This window comes from Chelonus insularis, unplaced genomic scaffold (genome assembly GCF_013357705.1).
Source record: "Chelonus insularis isolate UGA/USDA-ARS -01 unplaced genomic scaffold, ASM1335770v1 contig_351_pilon, whole genome shotgun sequence".
Taxonomy (NCBI): Eukaryota; Metazoa; Arthropoda; class Insecta; order Hymenoptera; family Braconidae; genus Chelonus; species Chelonus insularis.
In genome coordinates this window covers 181,901-207,140 of record NW_023276516.1, presented here as the reverse complement: position 1 = coordinate 207,140, position 25,240 = coordinate 181,901, and the positions used below count along the sequence as shown (strand labels likewise).

General features: G+C 27.8%; 2 protein-coding genes across 48 annotated transcripts in view; both read right to left on the bottom strand.

Moving 5' to 3' along the window:
* The window catches only part of LOC118066622 (longitudinals lacking protein, isoforms A/B/D/L), a 92,017-nt gene that overhangs the window by 45,017 nt on the left and 21,760 nt on the right, over positions 1-25,240 (bottom strand). Inside the window, exons 7-9 of one of the 47 annotated variants that reach the window (XM_035082758.1) lie at positions 24,314-24,571; positions 23,711-23,990; positions 23,202-23,226 (exon numbers count right to left, since the gene is read on the bottom strand). The exons of 25 other annotated variants lie outside the window; for them this stretch is intronic. In XM_035082758.1, the coding sequence (XP_034938649.1) occupies positions 23,217-23,226; positions 23,711-23,990; positions 24,314-24,571 (548 nt within the window). In that variant the 3' untranslated portion in view covers positions 23,202-23,216. Of the gene's footprint in view, positions 1-78; positions 615-1,003; positions 1,612-2,153; positions 2,447-3,222; positions 3,589-6,864; positions 7,223-7,550; positions 7,857-8,459; positions 8,850-9,500; positions 9,875-12,025; positions 12,282-12,476; positions 12,731-14,057; positions 14,306-15,408; positions 15,705-16,007; positions 16,301-16,641; positions 17,016-17,217; positions 17,284-18,110; positions 18,347-18,611; positions 19,204-21,247; positions 21,559-22,131; positions 22,503-22,954; positions 23,227-23,710; positions 23,991-24,313; positions 24,572-24,872; positions 25,199-25,240 lie in introns of those variants that run through there. 21 more of the 47 variants (XM_035082754.1, XM_035082764.1, XM_035082756.1 and 18 more) reach the window with 21 other exon arrangements.
* LOC118066626 (zinc finger protein 768-like) lies at positions 10,421-11,687 on the bottom strand. The gene is made up of 3 exons (XM_035082807.1): positions 11,553-11,687; positions 11,059-11,319; positions 10,421-10,718 (listed from the first exon to the last, which is right to left on the bottom strand). The coding sequence occupies exons 2-3, from the start codon at positions 11,309-11,311 to the stop codon at positions 10,441-10,443; spliced, it is 531 nt and encodes a 176-aa protein (XP_034938698.1). The 5' UTR covers positions 11,312-11,319; positions 11,553-11,687; the 3' UTR covers positions 10,421-10,440.

The following is a 25,240-nucleotide window of genomic DNA, read 5'->3' as shown; positions in this document are numbered from 1 at the left end:
AATTATGTTTTTTTACTAACTTCTGATAGACAAACACAACGCACTAGAGTGATGATAGTACACGATCAAAAACAGATGTACTATGTAAGAGCTTTTATTAAGATCTTATAAAATACATAGCATGTAAAGTAAATATATTATTATGAGAAAAACTTTATTGATAGTAGGATCATATAGATTCACACCAAGTTTATGTCGCACATCCTATTAAAGGATTTAGTCACGACTTGTTGATAATATGATCTTAAATAATTTAAATTTTGCGATCGAAAGTATTCAAAGTACTTGGAAATCTTAATATAAAATGGATCACAATGCACAGACATTTGGAAATAATTTTCTTGGAACAGTAAATTTTGGAGGAAAGTAATATTTATGTTTTTCAAAAAGATGTCGGCGTAATCCAATATTCAGAGTGAATTTCGAACAGCAAATATGGCAGAAAAAATTTCTTTGACCACCGCACTCAAGTTTCAAATGTACCAGAAGAACATTTTTGTCTCCATAGCATTTACCACATTGAGGGCACTTGTATCCTCTTGAGTCGTAACTCATATCATTCAATGGTCTTGATCTTCTTTTGTAAGTTATTTTTTGACTTCGTACTGCACCAGCTATAAATAATAAACAACTCATTAATAATATTTTACGAAAAATTTTTATATTCATTAATCAAGATAATCTTTGATTCGACGAAAATTCATTTCTAAAGACAAAAAACAAGACAACAAAAAATGATTATCAACAAGTTTTAACGATTAGGTTTTTCTAATCATGCATGTTAAATCTCATCAAGTATTTTTGACTTCGCATTTCAACTTTGATACTTGTTGAAATTCTCATAACCCCAACTAACAACTTTACATATATTTTTGTTTTATGCGTGAATAATTTAAATAAATACTATAAATAATTTGATATATTTATATGTCTTTTATTAGCAAAACTGAAATATTCAATATAATATTATAGCAATTTGTTTGTTTATTTCATAAGCACTTACTTTCCAGAAGAGCTTTTAGCCAACAGTTTGATTCATTGTAGAATGCATGTTTCTTATGTGCCTCTCCAAATTGCTCTTTTGTGCAAATCGTACAGGGCAAAAGTCACAATTGAACTGCGGTTCTTTTCCACATTCATAATTAAGGTGTCTCCATAATGAAGTATAAAAAGCATAACAACGACCGCACTGTTTACAGACAAATTTTTTTTTCTTTGCGTCTGGTCTTGAAGAATGTGAAGAACTTAGAGCTTCTGCTGAGAACACATTAGTAATTTTTGGAAGTATTGGTACGAAATTGGTAGTTGATTTCAATTTTGGTACTGAATTTCTGTCTGACTTCATTAATGATTTAGTAACTTGAGGTTTTTTCCCAATCAAATTATTTCGCTCACATTCTAATGATTGATGTCGTGTTAGAGATGCTTTCAAAGCAAAAGTACTTCCACAATTCATGCACAAATACTTTCTTGATCCAAGTCTTCGAACTCTATTTCTCATAAGATAACTATCATCTCCAAAAGTGGTAGAACGAAGTCGCCGAGTATTGAATTCTTTTGATGTTGATGGTAGAGTAGATATAGTCCAATTGGTCGAACTATAAGTACGTTCTGAAACAATAAAGATGAATTATTTTAGTGATGAGCTTGATAGATAAAATATAATATCTTTTAAAAGCTTTCGAGGCAACTCAAAACTTCGCATTCTAATTTAATATTTTACAATAGAATGACTAACTGAAAATGATCAATAGGCATTATTATAGTCAATAAAGGATAAGGTAAACAAGGATATCATTTTTGATATTTTATTCATGAACAATCGTATGATACAACAGAAAAAAATATATTTATTTTAAAAATTCACTTTCCCTAAAACACAGAAAATTAAGTAGAGTATTTAAGATTGAGATGATTTTTACGTATTTCTGAAAATAAGAATTATAAAAAAATTTTCATCAAAAAATAAAATTTAAATCGTATATAAATAAAATTTAATTTTTGGGTTATTGCACTTGTATAACTCATTGTGCATTAATGACATGTACCAATATGCTATTAAATGTATTTTAATGACTATTTTATACTTTAAAGAAAATCTACTATTCAATTTATACGAATATTTTATAATTAATATTAAATAAAAAATGAATTTAGAAAATTAAAGATTACTGATTTGGATATGTATTGGAAATACTTGTTCGTGGTTTTATAAACTCATTTTTTCTATGTTTGGTCATATGAATTTCAAGATAAGACTTGTATGTAGCTCTATAAGGACAATACGAGCACTGATAGCTGGGTTGTTTTCCACATTCATTCATAACATGTCGTCTGAGATTCTTCGCTTGGTGATAACGACGGCCACAATCATTACAAAAGTACCATCCCTGGCCTCGCATTCTTCTACGGCTGAATGGTCGATTGGAACGATGTCGGGTTGAATCTGAAATAATTATTTTTTATTGTTAATAAAAACAGCAATAATAGTATTTTTATAGACACTTATAAAAAATTCTAAAATATAAATACTGTGCAATTTAGTATGAACTTTCTATATAGACAATGTTGTTTAAGTATTTGGTTTTATTTAGCTTCATAAAGCTTCAACCATTTTTATTGTGCATATAAATATGAGCTTATTATGAATAAATATTTTCGAGTTATATACATAGTCGCTGAAAATATTACGTTTGAATATTAGGGAGGTCTCCATGGATACTGATAATATGTCTAGACAAAGCTGTTTTATATCTGCTCTGATGAAGGCAATAAGGGCAATTGAACTGTGGTAATTTTCCACATTCGTAAAGTATATGACGTGTTAAAGATCGTTTGACTTTATAAGTTCTTCCACATTGAGTACATCCAAATGGAGACGACTGGTTGCTCCGGTGGTCTGGATATCCTGAAAAATATTAAACATAATATTAGATGAACATAATTGAAATGAATTTTATTAAAAGTATTTATTGATGTCTTACGTGTACTTGAAAAATCCTTCGAAGTGTAGACAATAAGAAATTGAGAAATAATAAAACAATAAATATATACATAAATATATAAGGTTGGAAAAAATGTGTTTTGCCATTCATGTTTAATGAAATTAATTTATTTAGTAACCAACAATAAACTATGTTTATTATCAATATTATTTTTTGTGAAAATGATTATTAAAATCATCATAACAATTTAGCCATTTTTGTCTAAAAAAATACCACAAAGTTATCGTAAAAGCGAACATTCCAATCACGAACAATAAATTCCTGATGTTGATGATGGGTAACTAGCATTGAAGTAAAAAAAATAATTTTCGATTAATGTCATTTCTGTTGAAATGCGTTTAATCATTTTAACTCGTCAAATAATAATCACTTAATGTCTTCATGTGTTTACCATTGAGGTGAGTATTTAAACTTGATCTGTGTTTAGTTTTATAAGGACAAACAGGACATTGAAATTTTGGTTCAACTCCACATTCATGCTTGAGATGTCTTGCCAAACTTGAGTAATAGTTGTAAACTTTATTGCAGTTCTTGCAAGGATAAGTCACCTTAGAGTAGTTGGTAAAGCCAAGCAGCTTGTATTCTGTAAACAATAAAACCAAGATACCAAATGATTAGTAATATTTAACAAATCATTCTAATCACTCAACATTATTTTTAATGTTGATCCATACACAATGGTTAGTATTGATTTGTTATTTTGACGTTTATGAAATACAGACAATTACTTTTTAAAATTTATTGTTATCAGGTGAAATAATAAACGTTCTGGAACAGAATTCCAAATTACGTCAACATTAATATTATTATTTTTAGAACACCATCTACTGTTACCAATAATTAAATTAATTTTTACATATTTATCTATCTGATATATAATTATTAATTATAATTCGTCATATAATTTATGTCATTAATAAATATCAAGTTAAGGTTGTTTTTTTTCTGTTTTAAAACTACATCCATTGGTACATGTCCATCTTTTGTAAGACTGCAAGTGGAAGACCTCGTTTGATGTAACGTTGTAACGTAGTCCTAGGTACATTATACTTCTTTTCAGCTGATCTTAAAGACATTTTGCCTCGCATCACTGCCTCCATGGCATGTTGTAACATTACGTGATTATGACCTTTGATATATCTCCGTCGACGCCGAATAACTGAAATCATAAAGATATTTATAAAAACCTTTGCTTCAAAAATTAATCATTTCAATAAAGAACAATGAATATTCTAAAAATTTTGGTACAATTTTAAACAATCAGAAGCTCATAACATAAAATTGTTGAGGTTTGAAAACCTTTCTGGAAAGAATTATTTATTACGGCTAGAATTAAAATTTTAATGGGCTTTTTTCATTTAATATAAACCATTTTATTGAATATTAACAGAACTGAGAAAAAGATCTTGATAAAAAATATCAGTATTCATCATATGCCCGTATGGAGTCTTTTCACATGAGTTTTGACGTTCCATCGACGGTTGCTTTGATAATTACAAAATGGACATTTTTCAAGCTTTTTTTGAGTTTTGGAAGTTTTACTGGATTCATTTAACAGTTGATCTGGTAACACTCCCATCATTACTTCTGGAATTGCACTTGTATATTCCCTCCATGGTAAGCCTGAAACAAATCGTCATTGTGTCAGTTAATTTCTATTTTGCTCCAGTACTTACCGATTAAGAACTAAATAATACAAAAATTTTACTGAAATACAATTATTCAATATTTTTATATCAATAAACAAGAAGTAACTAATTATTTTTACATCAAATTATTGTAGCAATTGATAAATTAAAAATATTTAAATGAAATCGTGTATAAATAATAATTTAACATGTTTTAGATGCAATTGTGATACCATTCCATTGATCTATTCACGCAGAAGTATTTCTTCATAACTGAAATTAAACAATAAATCATTAATATCTTTTCGAATGTAGATAGAAAAAATTTGAAAAAATAAATATACTATGAAGTGATAAAATAAAAATAATTTTCTGTAAAATGAATGAAACAATAATGATTAATTACTTGAAATTCTCTCAAATATCTATTCAAATTTATATACATTAATTTATTAATATTGCGACAATGTTATACAGAGTTTAAGGATGTATCTGAGGTACAATGAACATATCTATTATTTCTAGTAAATAGAAGATGGGCAAAATGTTATCGGACTTACACAAAAATCTATCATGAACAAGTAAATGAATAATTTTTTATAATTGCACATTTACATGTTTATAATTAATACTTCATGTATAAAAGGGAGAAAAAAAAATTATCCATTTCAATAAAATTTTTACAAAAATTAATTGTCCTTTTTTATAAGGTAAAAGATACAATTAGCCACACAATTAATATTTGCCACCTTACTTTTACTTAATAAATATAATTAATCTTATTGTGTTTATGAAAATAGGATGGCCAATGTTAGTCATATGATTAACAACTGTACCTTGTACCCTACATGCTTCTTTTAATACTAATTTTTCGTGAATCAATGATTACACGAGTTTTTCAATACTTTGATAAAATTTACAAATGATGTAGATATCTATATGACTTCTACAGTATATTTTATAAATAATATGATTAGTTCAAGACTTAGAGATGAAAATGTATAAATTCATTAAATATTTAAAAATTATTTGTTAATTACTTATTTATCAATATACATATATTTATGAATTACATCTATCAATAAAGCTATTCATTGTAATTTTGATTTTTCTCCTCACAAATTATTATCAAGTTCAATAAACAAACATTTTTGATAACAATTTATGAATATAAGAAGTATTATATAATAATAAAAAATTGATTTAGAATTTTTTTGCAGACATATCTGACTTTTTATAAAATAATTCACCAATGTTGTGAACTGAGAGAAGATGTTTCACAAAACTGGCTTCAACTCTTGATCTAAATGGGCAGTATTGGCAGGAAAAATGAGTCTCAGAAGTAGCCAGTCCACAGCCACTTTTTAGATGTTTCCTCAAGTTTGAAGCCCACGAATACATTTGGCCACAGCTTGGGCATACGTGGAGACGTGGCCTGACGATCGGAAATAGTCTCGAGTCTGTAAGAAAATTGTCGTTGGCTGTTAGAAAGGAACTAATACAAATTGTCCTTCACCTCAAGTAATAGAGAAAAAATTCAATCCATGAGGTAAAGAACTTGCAACCAAAGGTGCAACTTTTAATATAAAAAATACTAGCAGCACAGCTAGTTTCTAACATTGAAGCGCATGCCTCACGAATTTTTATATATAAATCAGCCCAATCTAGCATTACCAATAACTCTTCATTGATGATCTTCCTATAATAGCAAATATATCTTCATAGATGAAATTTCTGAAACAAATATAATCCTACCTATCGAATTTTTAAATTAATTTTTTTAATTATTATATTTGTTATAAAAATGTTTATTTAAAAACTGTACAAATTACTAATAATCATTTATTTAAAACTTTTTGATGTACTCTGTACATATGCCTTTTGAGGTTTCCTTTAAAATTGGACATGTAACCACAATCAGAACAAAAAAATGCAGGTGGTTTTCCACAAGCAACTTTTTGATGAAATCGAAGACTTGATATCCAAGAAAAAGTTCTTCCACAATGGCACACGAATTCGCCTCCTAAAATCAAAGATTTATTAACATGATTAATAAAATTATTCTTAATTCAACAATCAAAAACTTTGGTTAATTTTGATTCAACATAAACGAGGAATGAAAAATGTTGAATGCTTACGTTAGTAAAAAAAAACCACAAATTATCGAACCTTGAAAAATAAAATATTAGAAAGAACAAGGAATTTTTATGAAGAAAAAAAAAAAGAATCACTTTTAAGAATGATTAAGATGTATTGTCTGGCTTATACAAGTGTCAATTTTAATGACTAATTTAATTTAATTATTATGCATCCGAAGTATATGTTTTTGAAGACTTCTCTTATACTTCGTTTTGTGAGGACAATAAGGACAACACTCGCTAGGATCTTTTCCACATTCAACTTTCAAATGGTTCTTCATGTTTCTAAGCCAACGATAACCCTTTCCACATTTCGGACAATAGTAACATCCAGGTTTTTTATCAAGACTCATATTTCTTATGTCTCCGTATCTCCGTGACATTCTCATTCCATAGCCTCGCACACGAGGTGCATATGCTTCTCCACGAGGATAATAATTAGCCCAAGCACCTGAAAACAATTAAAGCAATTGATTAGAATCTGATCTCGATATGTTTGAATATTTTACAAGAGTTATATCCTTTCTATCACAGGGGTTCACCATAGAAATGATGTAAAAATAACTTTTATACAATTAATTTTATTCTTTTATATCAAAGAAAATTCGTCAAATACTTTTTATCAACGAAAATATTTGTTCTATCAATAATATTAAATTATTAAATTTTAGAAACTTTATCATAATATTCCGTTCGTTTAAATAAAATGATCACTTTTAAAAATAGTACAATACTATAGGAATGGAAAAAAGATTCGAAAATCTGTAGCTAAATTTTACTGGAGAAGACATTTTTCCCAGGATGATTAGTCCGTATATGTTGATAAAGATTTCCTCGTTGTTTTGTTCGATGTGTACAATATGGACACTTGAATTGTGGTTCTTTGCCACATTCATGTCTCGTATGACGAACGAGGGTGGCTCGATGTTGATATCCTTTGCCACACTGTCCACACCGATAGGGAAATTGTGGACGTTGTTTAGCCAGCCACATTGATGTCAAATCCTTCATCAGTGGTAATACAGGGAAACCAGGCCGTGGTAGAATACTGGCTTGTTCCGATGCCATCATCAGAGACAGCATATCTGTGAGGAATCCAGACAAAAATGATCAATGTTATTCCAGTGTATTAATGATCTAATAAGAAGAGGGAAGAAGGAATTACTAATTTCACCTGTCATGCTTCTGTATTTATTTTTTAATTTTTCAATCGTTGAGAGTTTTTTTTGAATTGAAGTCGAGTTAGTCTTTGTAGTTAATCAGCCAATAATATGGCTTAAAAATGCTTTTTATTAAAAAAAAAAATTGATGCTACAGAATAAATATTCAACGTTGTAAATTTTTAGTTAAAATAGATCAAAATATTTTTTTCGCAGGTCATGATTTAAAGAAGCAACGCTTTTAATTTATTAAAAAATTACTCATCAAATATTTATGAACTAAAAAATTGGTTTTTTTATAAATAATTAATTTCTTGCCATCAATATTTAATTTTAAGCGCAAGCAATTGATCTATTTCCTATTTATGTTTAGAGCAATATTCGTTATTTTGGCAGTTATTAAATTTTTCTTTAAAATTATTAATGCCTGAAATTAATTTAAAAAATATATTTTTAAACAATCAATCCATGATACAGAATTGAGATAAATAGATGTGTAAAATACTAATTTATTATATCATCAATATCTTCCAAGACATTCACTCGTCATTTATTCCATCTAATAATAATTCACAATAACACACTAATTGAGATCTATAACATAGACATTACGACCGGGATGACATCGTCTAACATGTCGATAGACATGACCTCTTTGTTTCATTTTCACCATACAATAGGGACACTGAACTTTTGGCTCTTGACCACACTCAAATCTGATATGTCTTTTCAAATGCCACGCGTGCATATAGCTTTTAAAACATTGTGAACATATATGTTTTTTTGTTCGTTGCCTTATGTTTCTTCCAGACAGTGGTTCCACATAGGTTTCATCCATTCCTTTATCTGTAAAGTTCACTTCCTCCTTGACTATCACTGAGCACAGATCACTCTCAAAATTTATTGTCCTTTGGAAGCCTAAAACAAAAAAATCAAAGAAATCTATTAATAAAAAAGATTAATTGTTTTAAATTCACTTAAAAAAAAATTTATATGCATAATTTAGGTATTGATTTTTTTAAAAGATTAAAAAAGTAAAATTAATTCCAAGTATAAGAGCGAAAAGCATTCACAAATTTTGCAAGGCAAAAATGATGATTTGATATTGTTAAGCAAAGCAGAGGAAAGTTATTGGTAGAAAACAATAAACCAGATCGAAAGTATTTCAATTGTTCACGTATGTATGAGCATTATTTATGTATATATATATATATATATATATATACATATTTTTTTTATTTGCAAAATATTTTCAATGTAAAAAAATGGCCAAACGTTCTTCAGCAAAAACCATTCTCGTACCTGTGATTGAGATTAAAAGATTTTTTCTTCAAATAAAATCTTGTTATTTTTTTCATTGCAGATCACAAATGAGTCTGAAATCTTTAAAACTTCTAACTTTGTAGAAAAAAAAATATATATAGATGTTGTAAAAACTATCCAACTTTATTATCAAAAACAACTTTCTTAGTAAGTTCACTTACGAACTTGCACTTAAAAACTACAAAAGAAAGAGAGAAAAAGAGAGTCTGAAAACAAATTAGACAAATTTCACTTGTCTAATTATAAATATGTTTGTGTCTTCTAAGACTTGAGATCAACGTAAAAAACTTTTTGACCGGTATGTTTTTTCCTGATATGTACATAAATTTGTGAAGTCTGTTTACTTCGAACATCACAGTAAGGGCACTTAAATCTTGGTTCATGACCACACTCATATTTGAAGTGACGATTTCGATTACTTTTGAGGGTAAAACCACGTAGGCACTTAGGACAATAGAAGAGATTTTTAGTTGATAATTGTTGATTTGGTTGTGGGGGTAGTTGTGGTGGTTGTGGTTGTGGTGGTGGTAGTGGTGGTGGTGCAGGACGATATGGGATCTCATAATTGACATCACAGACAGGATCGCCATAGCTCATGATAGAATCCATCATAAAGAGATCTGAAATAAAAATAAAAAGAAAATCGTTAGTAAAATAAAACTTAACCACATATAAATTAAGATTGTTATATTTTTTCCATACTGTACATTTTACTCATCGATGAAAGCAAAAATTCTTCTTCTAACACCGAAGCTTAGTTTTGTAAGTGTGCAAATAAAGTACCAAATGCCAATGACAATAAATAAAATTATTTTAATTATTAGAATATTCATCAAACAAGAAAATATAACTACAAATTAACTGCGAATTATTTTACCACTTCAAACAAAAACCCATGTTCTAGGATGTTAGTTGTAATTATGCAAAAATAAATTATGCATATTCCTGATGGTGTCTTCTTCTTGTTACCTATGACTGAATTATTACAAAATAATTCATTAATTATTCAGTTGTAAAATTAATAAGATAAATGATTGTTTAAATTATTAATGAAACATAATAAATATGAGTTAAAAAGTTAATAAATATTACACGAAAAGATTGATAAAAATATCATAAAAAGTTATAAGGAATATCAGAAAAAATTATTTTAATTACATATGATCTCATTTTTGTAGAAATTTATTTATAACGAAAAATGATGAATAGAATTCTTTTCAATATCCCTACAAATTTCCGATAAACCTGGATGGTGAGTTTGCAAGTGTCGTAGAATATGAACTTTTTGATAATTTCTAACGCCACAATATGGGCATTCAAATCTCGGCAATTGTCGGCATTGATATCTCAAATGAACCATCAATGATTTTTTCCATTTGTATGACTTTGAACAATTTGGACAATAGAAAATTCTCATATTGCGGTCTGCTATAACAGTAGTCTTCAATTCGTGTAGTGGATCATCTGTAACAACAATAAAACCAAATAATAGTTAGTATAAATTTAGCTAAATCATCAAATAAGAAACAGACCAAAATTCATGTAGTTATTTATTACTCATTATTAATTTACACTTTAATAATTTTGAATGGTAGTTAGTCTCTTTAGTAAGAAATTTTACTAAAAATCTACAACATTTGGTAATATTAAGTAACTATATTTTGAATTTTAGTTAACGTTTAGTATTACGTTGTTAATTTAATTACAGTATATTGAATAAATTCTACATGATTTCTAACAGTAATAAAAAATTATTTTATAATTTTATTCCAAAATAATTTAGTGTTGGTAACAATATCAATACAATAAAAACCATGATTTGGATGAATTTTCCGGATATGAGACCAAGTACTAGTACGTTGTGAAAAGTTGTTATTACAATAAGGACACTGGAAACGCGGAGGAACACCACACTCATTTTTATAATGTCTTAACATGTTACTACGATGGTTGTAAGCTCTACCACATTTTGGACACTGATGACGGGCTTCATTGTAACTTGAATGATGGATTCGCCTTCTTCTTCTCCTTGGATAATTTTGAATGTGTGGATTCATTGTACATTCTGTAACAAAAATTTATTTACTCATCATCAATGAAAAATATTATTAAACGCTTAATAAATCACACATTTCAAAACAAAAACATATTCCCTTCACCTAGAAAAACGTGCAAGTTTTCGCCAAATATGATTTATCTATCGAATTATAAAATAGAACTATAAGTTATGAATTAATGATAATTATTTTATTGTTCTAAATTTACAGAATATCGATTATAAAGATCCACTGTAGTTACACTCATAAGAGGATGTCTTGATCGAACATGTCCATAAACAGCACAACGTAATTTTCCACGGTATTCACAGTAAGGACATTTAAATCTTCGGGGCTTTCCACATTCATATTTCTTATGTCTTTTCAAATCTTTTTCGTAAACATAGCTTCTTGAACATATTTCACAGATAAATTTCTTCTTTTTACGTCTTCCTGGACGTCCTCTAGTTCTACGTCTTACTGAAAAAATAAATCAAAAACATTTTCTTTGTTAATAAATTTTATAATTTAATATAAAAAAAAAATCTTAATATAAATCAGGAACAAGAAGATCACGTAAATGTTGAGTATTCTAATATTCAGAGCATTTTAGATATTTATTATTGCACCATACATATTGAGAGAATTATTATTTTAATTTTATAATTTTATAGAAGATAAATTTTATAGGAATTATAAATAATTAGTTTTATTTATTTTCTGACTGATGGATAATTAAAGTAAATATATGATTATGATAATAAATTTGATAACCACATTGTATCAACATAGTAAAAAGGTAAACCTCTGTGATTATTTCTAATGTGGTATTCAACACTCGACACATGTCTGTATCGTGAATTACAGTATGGACATTGAATACTCAAAGGAGCACCGCAAAAATATTTTAAATGATCCGTAAGTTCTTTCAGATCCGTAAATCCTTTCATACATTGTGGACAATTCAACTGATTAGCAATATTCTTCGAATCTGAAATCAAATTAAATAAGACAATAATTAGAAGAGTAATTGTGTTCATAAATTTGTTAGTAATAAACCAAAGAATACTTTGCAACACCATAACTTCCATTCAATCACTACTAGGGCAAAAAGAAAAAAATCTTAATGCTTAATTTAAATTCAGACAATTTATTAGTAATAATATTGTTAAAAATTAATGTAAATATTAAATAGAATCTTTCAAAATATTCTGTTAGCCACGACTGAAGAACCCGGATGCCAACGTCTAATATGTCTGTACAAGTTTGATATGAAATTATCTTTTTTATGGCAATATGGACACGCGAATTTCGGAGTTTCTCCGCACTTATGGTTTATTAAATACTGCATGGTCCTGAATCCTGACTGGCATTTATTGCAAATGAAGCTAGCAACCATAGTACTATCCACCACACCTCCCCAAGCACAAGCTCCCGAATCTGAAATTATTACAATCAATGAAAAATGATTAGTTTTCAATAAAATATGTTAATAAATACAATGAATTACAATTACTCAATCATGATGCAAAATGGAAGAAGATATTAATATGAAACTGTCTTGAGTTATTGAAAAATTCTCCTAGAACTAATTGATTGATTCAGCATAATTACAAGTAATAGCTTAAACTATTTGATTTCAAGTTCACTGAAAAGTATGCAATTTGAAATTCATGAGAATAAGAAAAGTCAGAATTAAAAAAATAAATATATAATTAACTGGTGCAAGCTTTTAAAATATCAATACGTAATGATAACTTTGTCTGAAAAAAATTAATTTTTAATGAATGAATTTATATAATAATAAGTAAGTTTTAATAAGAAACTATATGAATATGAATTTTATTTATTCTAGCAGTGTATTAACTGCAACGTTATATATCAAACTGTACACTCGTTAAAATAATTAGGATTTATTTATAAACAAGAGGAGATTAGAAAGCTTTATCAGATATTAATGATTTAATTTTTAGAGTTTTTAACTTTTTGTACAATCACTGGTAACCCATTGTGCTTTAATCGTACGTGTTTATAAATATTCGAAGAACATTTATCTCTCTTATTGCAGTATGGACACTTGAATCGTGGCTCCTTTCCGCAATCATATTTCAGGTGAGTTTTCAAAGTCTTCTTGTTGCTATACATAGCATTACAGCGAGGACAGAAGTAGGTCATTTTACCAGGATGCCAATAAGGATCGTCCTCACGATCATCGTCTTTAGCTGTGAGCTCCGATGATCCCAACATGTTCAGAAGGTCACAGGATACTGCGCAACCTGCATGAAGGACGAAGATGTACATCGTTAGCAATTTAATTTTACTTAGTTATATTAAATACCAGGCATAAAGACAAAAAAATAGCCCGAATTTTTTTCAAGCATAGAAACTGAGTTTAAAGTCTAGTCAAGAACTCGATAGAAATTAGATTTTTCAAATGAATTTATTAGATGATTGTTATTGTGTTGTATATAAATAAAAATTAAATCACTTTATTTTGTTGACTAGAAGATCTGAAAAATTAAAAATATTGATAATATAAAATTATTATAAAAAGTAGAAAATACTTCTTCGTTGATGTAATCTTCATGTGTAGATCTTCATTTGAAGTCCATTCAATAAAAATGAAAATACTTTAATAATACTGTTTTAACTACTTAGAACTGTAACTAATATGACAAATTTTTATTGTTTCAAAAAAATACACCATGTGATTATTTTATAATACTAATTTGCGTTATTTTTTGTAAAAAATCTTCCAGATGAGAAACAGAAAAAAAAATCTTCATTGCAAAATAATTTTGTCTGGTTTGAAACAAGGCATTTGTTTATGAACTCTTCTCATATGTTTATAAATATTAGAACTATACTTTGATCCATAGTCACAGTAGGTACAGCGAAATCGAGCTTCATGAATTCCACAATGTGATCGATAGTGACGTTGCATACAATCCTCGGACAGAAAGCAGTGGGTACATCTTGGACATCGGTACCAGCTGTCAGTTTTCTTGAAAATTTCTGCAAAAAATCGACAAAATTGGTTAGAAAAAATTGTTCGATAGTAGTTCATCAAAATTCCTTGGAGAATTCACTGTTATATAACTCAATTTACTCATTTATGAATTGCATAAAAAAAACAACTAATTTTGTACATAGGTGAAAAATTTTGATGATGGTCAAAGTTTGGATTAAGAAAATATTGTCACATATTATTTAATTTCGGAATGGTTCAGAAAAAGGATAATAAAACAAAAAACATAAAGCCCCCGCATGCGTTAAAAATGTAAACTGAAAATGTCAATATTATTTACTTTTTTCGCATGATATTTTAAAATGAAATAATTATTAAAACAACAATACTTCTGAAAAATTGGTTTGATTCGTAAAATTAATTTATATCTAAAATAAATTGAATGAATATTTATTTTATTTTTAATCAGTTTTATAAACTAATTATTATTTTAATAAAGACGATTTAAAGTTACTTCTTGACCTGGATGGATTTTTCTCACATGATTGTAAACAGAGTGACTCCACTTGCTGATATAATTACAATAACGGCATTGAAATCGTGGCAAAGTGTCGCATTCATACCTGAAGTGACGATACATAGAATAACTCTGAGAAAAAACTCTCTCGCATTTAGGGCATTGACTTTTATTACGCGACGCGAGTATCTTCTTGTCTCCTTTTTGATGCTGAATTCCTTGATGTTGTTGATGAAAATCTTCCATGTCTGAAATCAATAATTCATTTGTTAGAAATATATTTTCCATACACTATAAATTCTACACAACTCTTTCAAATGCTCTAAAAAATTATTTAATTATGATTAATCAATTTAGTTTTCATGAAAATAATGAAAACAGAATTTGTATACCAAATTTACTCAATATTTTCTTTAATTAACGGCGTTGTTGAACTTTCTAAATCCTTATAATACATCAAGTTTTGGAGCTCTGAAATCAATAATATGATCATTAGAATTCCATCAATTTAAATTATTTTTATTAAAAATCTATTAAATATTATTGATTCATATACAAATATTTATGTTCATTTATACATATTTAAAATTTTGTTTTCAGCACAATAATTTAATTTTTTTTTCATTAAATAAATAAGCAAAAATGTGTTTAATACAATTTCACTAAAGTCACTGCTTCACTTGGATGAACAGTTCGGACATGTTGGTAAATATTCGATGTCTTCTTACTGCATAAATGACAATAGGGACATTTAAAACGAGGAGCTTTACCACACTCATAACGATAGTGTGCCAACATCGTATCTCTTCTCGTATATCCATGATTGCATTGTGGACAATAAAATTTACTCGTAGGAAACCTCACAGTTGCATTGAAATATTTCTTCTCACTGTTTACAAGATCCTTTCTGTTAGTAGTAAACAAAAGTCCTGAAAAGTAATATTAATTAATTGTTAGAATCAACAATTAAAATATCAAACAGTTATTTAGGAAATATTATTATGAAACATCATGCAAAAAAGAAAGAAAAGTTTTAAAATAATTAGTTAGTTACGGAACTTAAACAAAATTTCTTTACAAAACAATGGATGATATTCAAAGCGAAATATATTTTTATTTTCAAATTCCTGTTAAATCAGTCGTTATTACAAAGTCTTTCAAGATTTTACACTCAACAATATTTTGTAGCAAATGTCTTTTAATAAATAAAAAAACGTTTGCGTTGAGTTTAATGGAAGACTTTTAAATTAATTAAGAGTATTGCAAGTAACGGGTTCTGTTGGATGTTTGCGTCTTATATGATCCTGAATATTGAACTTCTTCTTGCTGAGCTTGCCACAATATGGACATTCAAATCTGGGAGGTTTGTCACAATCATATTTATAATGAGCCGTAACTGCACTCTTCGATGAATAGCTTTTACGACACCTTGGGCAAGGATAGCGACTACTGGAATTCGACTTCACATGAGATTTTCTGTGATTGTTGTATCCATACCAAGTCATCGCTGGCATCTGTAGATAAACTGAAAACAACAAAAATTTATTCTTTATTAGATAAAATGTTATTCATGAAAAAACATTGCCATTAAAGTAAATCTTAATCAACCAGATGGAAGAAAAAAAACATTTAACCATTTAGACGATTAACTACTTATCATTTTTTATTTTCAAAGAAGTATTTGAAGATTCAATTGAATACAAATTCAAAGAAAAATCAAATTAAATTGAGAGTTACATCACTCATTAAGAAGTAACCTAATTTTTCAGAAATAAATTATATATTATATCTACATCACAATAAAACTTGACTACTTTCCTATAGCACCTTTTTTGAATTAGTAAGAAATGATTTGATGAAAAGTAATACCTTCTATTAATTTTACGGAATTACATGTCCAGTTTTTCTAGGTTTTCTATATTTTTCGAAAGCATAAAGAACTCCGTACTTTGTTGATTTTACAGGTTGGTTAGTTTGTACATCAATAGAGTATACTCTTAAGGTTGGATGAATTGATTCAATATGTGAATAAACTCGTGTAACTCTCTTATAACGTTGCTGACAATAAGGACACATAAACCTTGGTTCTTGATTGCATTCGTATCTTATATGCCTCGCTAAATTGCCCTTGGCTCTGAAAGCTGAGGGACAACCTGAACATTGATATGGTCTATCCGTACTTGAACCACTACTTCTTCTAGACCTATTACGTGGTGAACTTGAAGATGATTCAGAATCATCTAGAAAAAGAATCATTAAATTTAAAATTAAATTAAGAGCCATTTCATGAGTACATTTTTTAATATTAAAAAAAATCATTCTTCATAATAAAACTGAAAAAAATAAACCAAAAGTATTTGCACTAGAATAAAAAAAAAATATTAAAAACAGTAAGATCCCAACAGAATAAATTCAGAAAATTGAAAGATGAATTGACATTACTCGTTTGCTGTTGGCCTCTTCGGTAGGACCAGTTTTGTCGACGTCTTTGTGGCAAAGCAAGTGGATCTGTAACAAAATAATAAAAGCATCTGATAAAGTTAATTGGTAAATACAGTTAAAAAGTTTTCATAACGAACTAGAGTGTAAAAGTGTATTTAATTAATTAATGATGCGCAAACAAACTTGATAAAATAGTAAAAATTCTTGATGTTTTTATTGATCATCAAAAAAATAATTTAACTAATTGATATATTGTTCAAGCAAGTAATAATTTGTTGAAACGTTATTAAAATAGTTGTTGTCAATTTTGGATTAATTCATATCAAATGATGAACTTACACAGTCAAACAGATAAATTAGTAATGACATCAAGAGAAAAAATTTTTAAGCTTGGATAATATAATTCAACATGAACATAAACTCGAGAGACTTCCTTATAACACATTGTACAATAAGGATATTTAAATCTGGATGTTGTTTCACACACATCTTTGACATGTTCAGACAAAACACTCTTACTTCTAAAAACTGTAAGACAATTGTCACATTTCGATGATCTTGTTTTTTTTAATACCCCACATAATAAATACTTTTGATTCACCTCAACAGAATTAAAATCATCTGAAATAAAAATCATAGATATTTACGATGAAGCTTGAAAGCTTCATACCAATAACCCAAAGCAATAGCATGGTTTTCCATCATAAAGACAATATTTGACGTAGCTCTAAAACATTGAAAAAATTTCAATATTTTATTATTTATCGATAACTTTATTTCACTGGTTTATTTTGTGTTTACTACTTACATCAAAGAGATTAAAAACTATGATATGTATCAATTAATTTTTACATATTAAATATTTTATAGAAAGAAAAACGAATATTAACGAAAAATTATTGTGGATGTTTTCGTCTGATATGACGGTAAAGATTACCACTTCGTTTCGACATGAAAGGACAATACTGACACTTGAAACGTTTAGGTTTCCCACAATACCTAAGGTGAACTTTTAAACTTTGTTTCGACTTGAAGATTCCTTTACAAAATTCTTGAGGACAGAGAAGTTTTCCTTGTTGTAATGCACGCTTACGAATGAGAGCATCAATATCGGTAATGTATGGAACCCCTGAAAATCAAAAATAATAATGATCGATTAGTGATAGATTATTCAATTTCTTTCTGCTGAATTAAGATCAATGTCTAGTATAAGTAATACTATCAAAAATAAATAAAACGTATTTTATATTTAATGATAATACCAAATTTATTATTTAGACCATAATGTATTTCTTAATAGTGCTAAAATAATTATTCGTATTTTTGATTATATTATTTTTTCAGAAACTTTGAATATTTTTATTTCATTACATAGTATAAAATGAATTTCCTACCAATATTAATTAACTGGTTCCGTCTTGATCCGTACGTTTCGTGGTATTACAAAAAATTTATGTTGTTTCTCATGGGGATGAGTTCTCATTGAATGTCGTCGCACTGAATGATTATAAACAGCCTTATAATCGCAATAACAACATTTATATCTTGGATCAAGACCACATCCAGAATTGATATGCATGTCTAAATTCTTTTTATACTTGAAAAGTTTCTGACAATTATTAAATGGACAAACGTAACCACCATTTTTACTAGTAGTGATACATCTGTAAACTGGATATGAAACCTGCGTTATCAGGTTTATGATTTTAAAGTCTTGACCAACATGAAAGCGCGTTCCATGTTTTTTGATAAAAGTTGCTCGAGTAGACTTGTAATTACAAAGTGAACACTTGAACTTTGGTGGTATGTTACAATATTTTATGTGCTCCTGGTAACCCCATTCTGTATCAAATTGTATCTGACAGAATCCATTTGGACAAGTGTACTTTTTGGACTGTGAATGTTTCACAACTGCTCCACAAAATCTTGTTTTATGAGGGTTCATTTTTTCTAGTCTAGTCAGTAGAACCACCGGTGATTTAGAAACTGTAAAAAAATAAAAATAAAAATTGATATCAGTTCGATTGTATTCATCAATGCTTGAAGAAAGTTACTAGATTAAATGCAACTTAATTATTAAGATAAGTATTTCATAGAGAATTTTTGTAATTTTGGAGCATGAGCGAAAGCAAAAGAGGCAAAAGAAAATTGACGTTTAGTAGCAACTGAAGTAAAAAAAATAATTTAAAAACAAATACATAAACGAAATCTGAAATAATTATTTATTAATATATGTTAATAGAAATATCAAGGCATGCATAAAAAACTTTTCAAAAATAAATACCCTTTTTTCAAACACATTTTGTAAAAATAAAATAATTACACCACAAGACATTTTTTTTGTGAAATTATTTCAGTTATATTACCATCATTCAAAACCAAATAAAAGTCTTTTTCGATATTAAAATACCTATTTGATTAATTAACATGATAATTGAAAACAATGAAAAAAAATTTGTTATACAATTATTATTTATATGAATCAATGGGAAGAATATTTCCATTTCCATGAACACGTCTTGAATGTTTTTTTATATCATTTTTTCGCTTTGCTTGATACACACAAAATGGGCACTTAAATCTTGGCGTTGAACCACAATAATGTTTCAAATGATAGTTTAAATTCGTTCTTGATGAATACGAACTTCGGCAATTGGGGTTTGGACAGGAGTACTTTTTTAATCTACCAATCGAGGTTCGATATCTTTTGTATCGAAAGATAGTTCCATGATATTCATTAATACCTGAAAAATAAAAACAAAATATATTGTTAGCAAGAATTAGTCCTGAAAAAATATCAGAATATTAACAATAGCTGTTAATAATTAAGTTTACAAAATTTATAACAATATTAACATAGGAAATTTTTTTTAAAGGCCTCTTAAATTGATTGTTCATCAAGAAAAAATTTGTATAAGATTAAAATATGTATGAGATTTTTTAGCTAATTTTTTGAGCTAATCAACAATAAGCAGTGATCACTTTACATTATGATTTCTTCATTCACAATATTCCTTCACCTTAACTTTTCTCTTTGCTTGATAATCACTATATAAGCATTTAAATGTTCTAGTGTTGCATTCATATTCATTAACAGACTCATATTAATATTTTGGATGCTACCTTCTGCAAAATGATAAATAAAAATATTTGTTAAAATACATCTATTTGATTTAAATATCAAATAGATAACAATAATGAGGTTTCAGGTGCTTTCTAATCTGTAAAAGCAAGTTTATGTTAATTCTGAAATCAGAGTATTGTTAAATAAAAGTCATGCAAATAAATATTACACCTTAATTTTATTTACTATTCATTATTGGAAGAAATTTACAAATTCACAACATTTTCAAATGAATTCAATGTGAAGTGTCAATGACACTGTTTCTCGTTCCATCATAAAAATGTTAGTAAAGTTGAAGAATAAGTGGGTTTTCATCATAATGCTTGTTTCGGGCATGTTTTTTTATAGAATAACTCCATGTCGATTTATAGTTACATTTTGAACATTTAAATCTTGGAGGTCTTCCACAATGATATTTGATATGCGTACCTAAATTGCGTTTTTCAGAAAAAACACTTTTACAATTTGGATTAGGACAAGGATATTTATGAACCTTTTTAGTAACAATTTTTGAATGTGGCTGATCTTCAATCATACTGTTCAATGGATCATCATTTTCTAGAGTCACCGCATAGAATCCATCGTCTGAAAAATACAAATAATAAATTTTGTGATAAAAATTACTTGCATTTTGCATGCAAAAATTATATCTACTAATATAAAATATAAATCGTTTTGATTATTAAATACATAACTCTTCATATTGATTTCTTAACAGTTAATAAATTCACGTTTATTGTTATTATTTTCCAACGAATAAAATTATGAATAAAATTTACACATAATTGTACAATTAAAGTTATTCACCGATTGTTAGTATTAATAGAGTATTTAAAAAAGTGTTTGCCATTATTATTTTATATTTAATTGTCATGTTCATATTATTTAATAATTTACAAGAAAAAATAGACATCGTTGAATTTAATTGAATTTAAATGAATTAATCTCAATAGCGCGAAATAATTTATCAGGATGCTTTCTTTTCGAATGAGGTCTAATTCTATTCTTAGAAACAGCTTTATATGAACAATAGTAACACTTATATCTCAAATTAGTGCCACATTGAGATTTTATATGGGCAGTTAAATTCTTTTTCCACTTGAAAGTTTTTAAACAATTTTGATTTGGACATATAAATTCCATATCTCCAATGACTATTTCAGTTGTTTGTCTTTGGCCAATTATCCGTGCAGTTCTCGCTGAAATGACACCATATCCTGTAAAAAAATTATCATTGATATATTATTTATCTAACATAGTTATTGAATAATAGATGATTTTGTGATCACAATTACTAGTGAGTTTATAGAATGTTAATATATCTAAAAAAAAAAAAAAAACTTGTGTATAATCATGCTGCTGTGAAGGCAAATAAAAAGTTCAATTTTTAGCAAAGCATTAAATGTTATTAGAAGCGTATTTAATAAATTGAATCAAAAATCAACTTTATTACAATGATATTTTTTTTTGTTTAACAATTCTGAAAATGTTAATAGCAATATGTTGGAAATCATTCGTCGATATTTTTTCAATTCTTTGAATAAAACATTCCAAGTACATTTAATTACTTTGTCATTAAAAAGTTTTCATTTAATAAAATCATAACTATTAAGTAGTTAATACTGGTTGTAAAAAAATTTAATGGAAATTTATTAAAAAATTATTTATACAAATGAATTAGCTTAATGAGATCATAAGTAACAGATATTAATTTTTCTAGAAAAGAATATCTTACAATTTTGTTTTGAAATAAAAAATTCAAAGAAATAGAAACAGCTAGGAAAAAATAGTGTTTCTAGATATTATCACATCAATTTTTTCTTTTTTCCATCAACCGATGTAACACCCATAATTTTATTATCAATAACATCAATGGCATAAGTTGGACAGTTGACATGCCGAGCTCTAATGTGTTGAGTGACATTCGATGTCCTCTTAAAATGTAGCTCGCAATAGGGACACTTAAACCGTGGTTTTTGTCCACATTCATATCTTAGATGCCTTGTAAGACTGTAGCTGTGACTGAATGAGCTTCCACACATGTTCGGACAAACGAATCGTTTGGCAGCTACTCCAAGTTCAATCGGACCATTACTCGATTGTCTTAAAACGTATTCTTGATTTTGATCTAGGCTTGATGATGCTGGATCAATAAGGTAATCTGTAAAAATCCAATACTTTGTGTTAGAGAAAATTCATTTCTTGTATAACATTCTTTCGAATAATTTTATTTTATTAATAACACATGTTGTAAATCAGATTATGTCATCGTTTATTTTATTCATGCAAGAAAATACATGAATACCATCCAATTATGAAGAATAAACTTTTTCATCCGAATTTTATAATTAATTTTTATTTGCCAATATGAGATATCCACAGCATACTAATTTTCGTATTTCATTGGAGTATTTTGTCATGAAATATAAATTATTGTCACAACAGAATAAATTTAATTATAAAAAACAATTCTCTTTATTTCTATTGTTTATCTATTTCAAACTTTTATACAGAAATAAAAATCTGTAATATCCCTAAAATAATTAATAAGTATTATATTAGCTTAATATTTATTTTCTTATACTTAGACCTTAGAACGAAAGATTAATGAAAAAATTCTTCATATCTTTAAAAATTGTTCAAAGAATTAATGACATAAATATCACGATGACGATGCATTTTCTTAATATGTAGAGTCATATTAGAAAAACGTTTGGACTTTTGTCTGCAATAAGGACATTCGTATTTTTTATCTACTCCACATTCATGCTTCTGGTGATAGATTAAACGACCATGATGACTATACGACGATGGACAATTTGGACATGGAAATGGCTTCTTACGTGCCCGTGGTCCTCTGATTTTGCGACGAGAATTATTTTTTCCTAAAACAATCAAAATCCAAAATGTTTTATTAATAAACTTGTATATTTTTTAAAATATATTACTCACGCATGGTAATCATAAATTTCTAGTTTCATTAGTATGAGGTCAAGTCAAATACAGTCAAGTTGTATAAAATAAATATTTAACGAGTTATTAATCTTTCTATAGAATTCTTTTTTGATTAAACTTATACAACTTCACAGAGTTTTCAATTATGAAAGACATTAACTAATTTAATACATTAGAAATAAGACCAGATGTATACATTAATCAATTTATCAGAGGAAATTAATTATTTGAATAAAAGTATCTAAATATATTTTATAGTCATTTTCAAACTTTCAAACATGAATTATTTTTTTGAATGAACTTCATTCTAGTACAATTATTTGACCAGTGTACCAAAAAAAGTAAAAATGAAGAATAAATTCACAAAGTTTTATGCACATTTGATAATAAATCTATAATTATCCATGCACCTACTGATTGTTCGTAGATACGAAATATGAAACAAAAGGTAATGAAAAAATTGGCTTTCTGCCTAAAGGAGTATTGACAGCTTGCTCAGGAGTAGTATCACTTTTAACAAATCTTCGAAGTGTCGTTTTAGGAACAAAATAGGTTTTTCCGGCTTGATTTAAACCCATTTTCTTCTCTCTTACTGCTTTAATAGCTTCGATCATATTATGTTTATTCCATAATTTTCTTTTTGGTAGCGAAGAGTTTGTAGTAGAAGTGGTAGTAGCTCTTCTTCGCCATCTAGCTGTAAGAGAAAAAAAAACTGAGAATTAATAACAAAAATATGTGACTCCAATATTTTAAAAGAATTCGTTAATATCAACAACAAAAATGAAATGAAAATACTTGTAAATTTACTTGATGTTTTTATAATAACATTTCAAGGCTACAAGTTTTCAAACAATTTGAACAAAAATGAATTGAAAAATGAGCTTAAATCTATCAGATAGATCTTTTATTCATTCATCTTATGACCATGTGACATGAAGATTATGATATTAGATATTTAGATTGCACAAAAATATGTGCATATAATACATTATTTTGAATTTTATCCATCACACCAACCTCGATGCTCTTTTCGAGTATCAACAAAGTACGGTCTACAAGTTTTGTGCTTTCTTTTTGCATGATCAAGGATATTGCTTGATCTTTTAGATAAAAATTCACAATAAGGACATTTAAATCTTGGCAATAAACCACATTCATACTTCAAATGACTATTTAATCTAAATTTGAGACTGTAAACTGATGGACAATTTGGGCACGGGAACAAGTTGTCTCCTTCAACTTTGTGCCGTCTTCCCCGTCTAGGACCTACAACTCCTGGAACAAAAAATTGAAAAATATTTTATTAGTTAAACTTGCACACTTATTAATAGGTGAGCAATTTACAACTGATAAAATAGGGATAAATATAAAAATTCTTCAATGCTTCAAATTAATATGAAACTTATTTTAATGATATTATATTTATTAAATTACAACAATAAAATAAATCATTATCATAATACATAATAATACTTCGAGGCTTAGTTTTTTTCTTAGAATTTTCGTTTTGTGTCGTTACCATAATAATTAATAAAATGACAAAATAAAATTTGTCAAATATCAAATAAACAATAACAGTTTTTTTTTTTTTTTAAGAGAAGGTTGGCAAAAATTCAGCCTTGCAACACTTAGTCACGTCAACAACATATACTTGAAGACCTGGATGTATTTTACGAACATGAGCACGAACGTTAGAGGAATGTCTTGTTCTGTAGACACAATAAGGACAATTAAACCTTGGCATCTGGCCACACTCAAATTTGAGATGGTACTGGAGATTGTGTTTTCTGCTGAAAACACTCTGGCAGTTGGAGCAAGGAAACTTCGGTACGTTAGGATCATTAGATTGGCTGCTTCTTCGATGTCGTCGTTGAGACCATACTGAACTTTCACCTTCTAATTCTGTAAAAAAAATAATAGTATTCTATTTTTTGTTGTTCATTA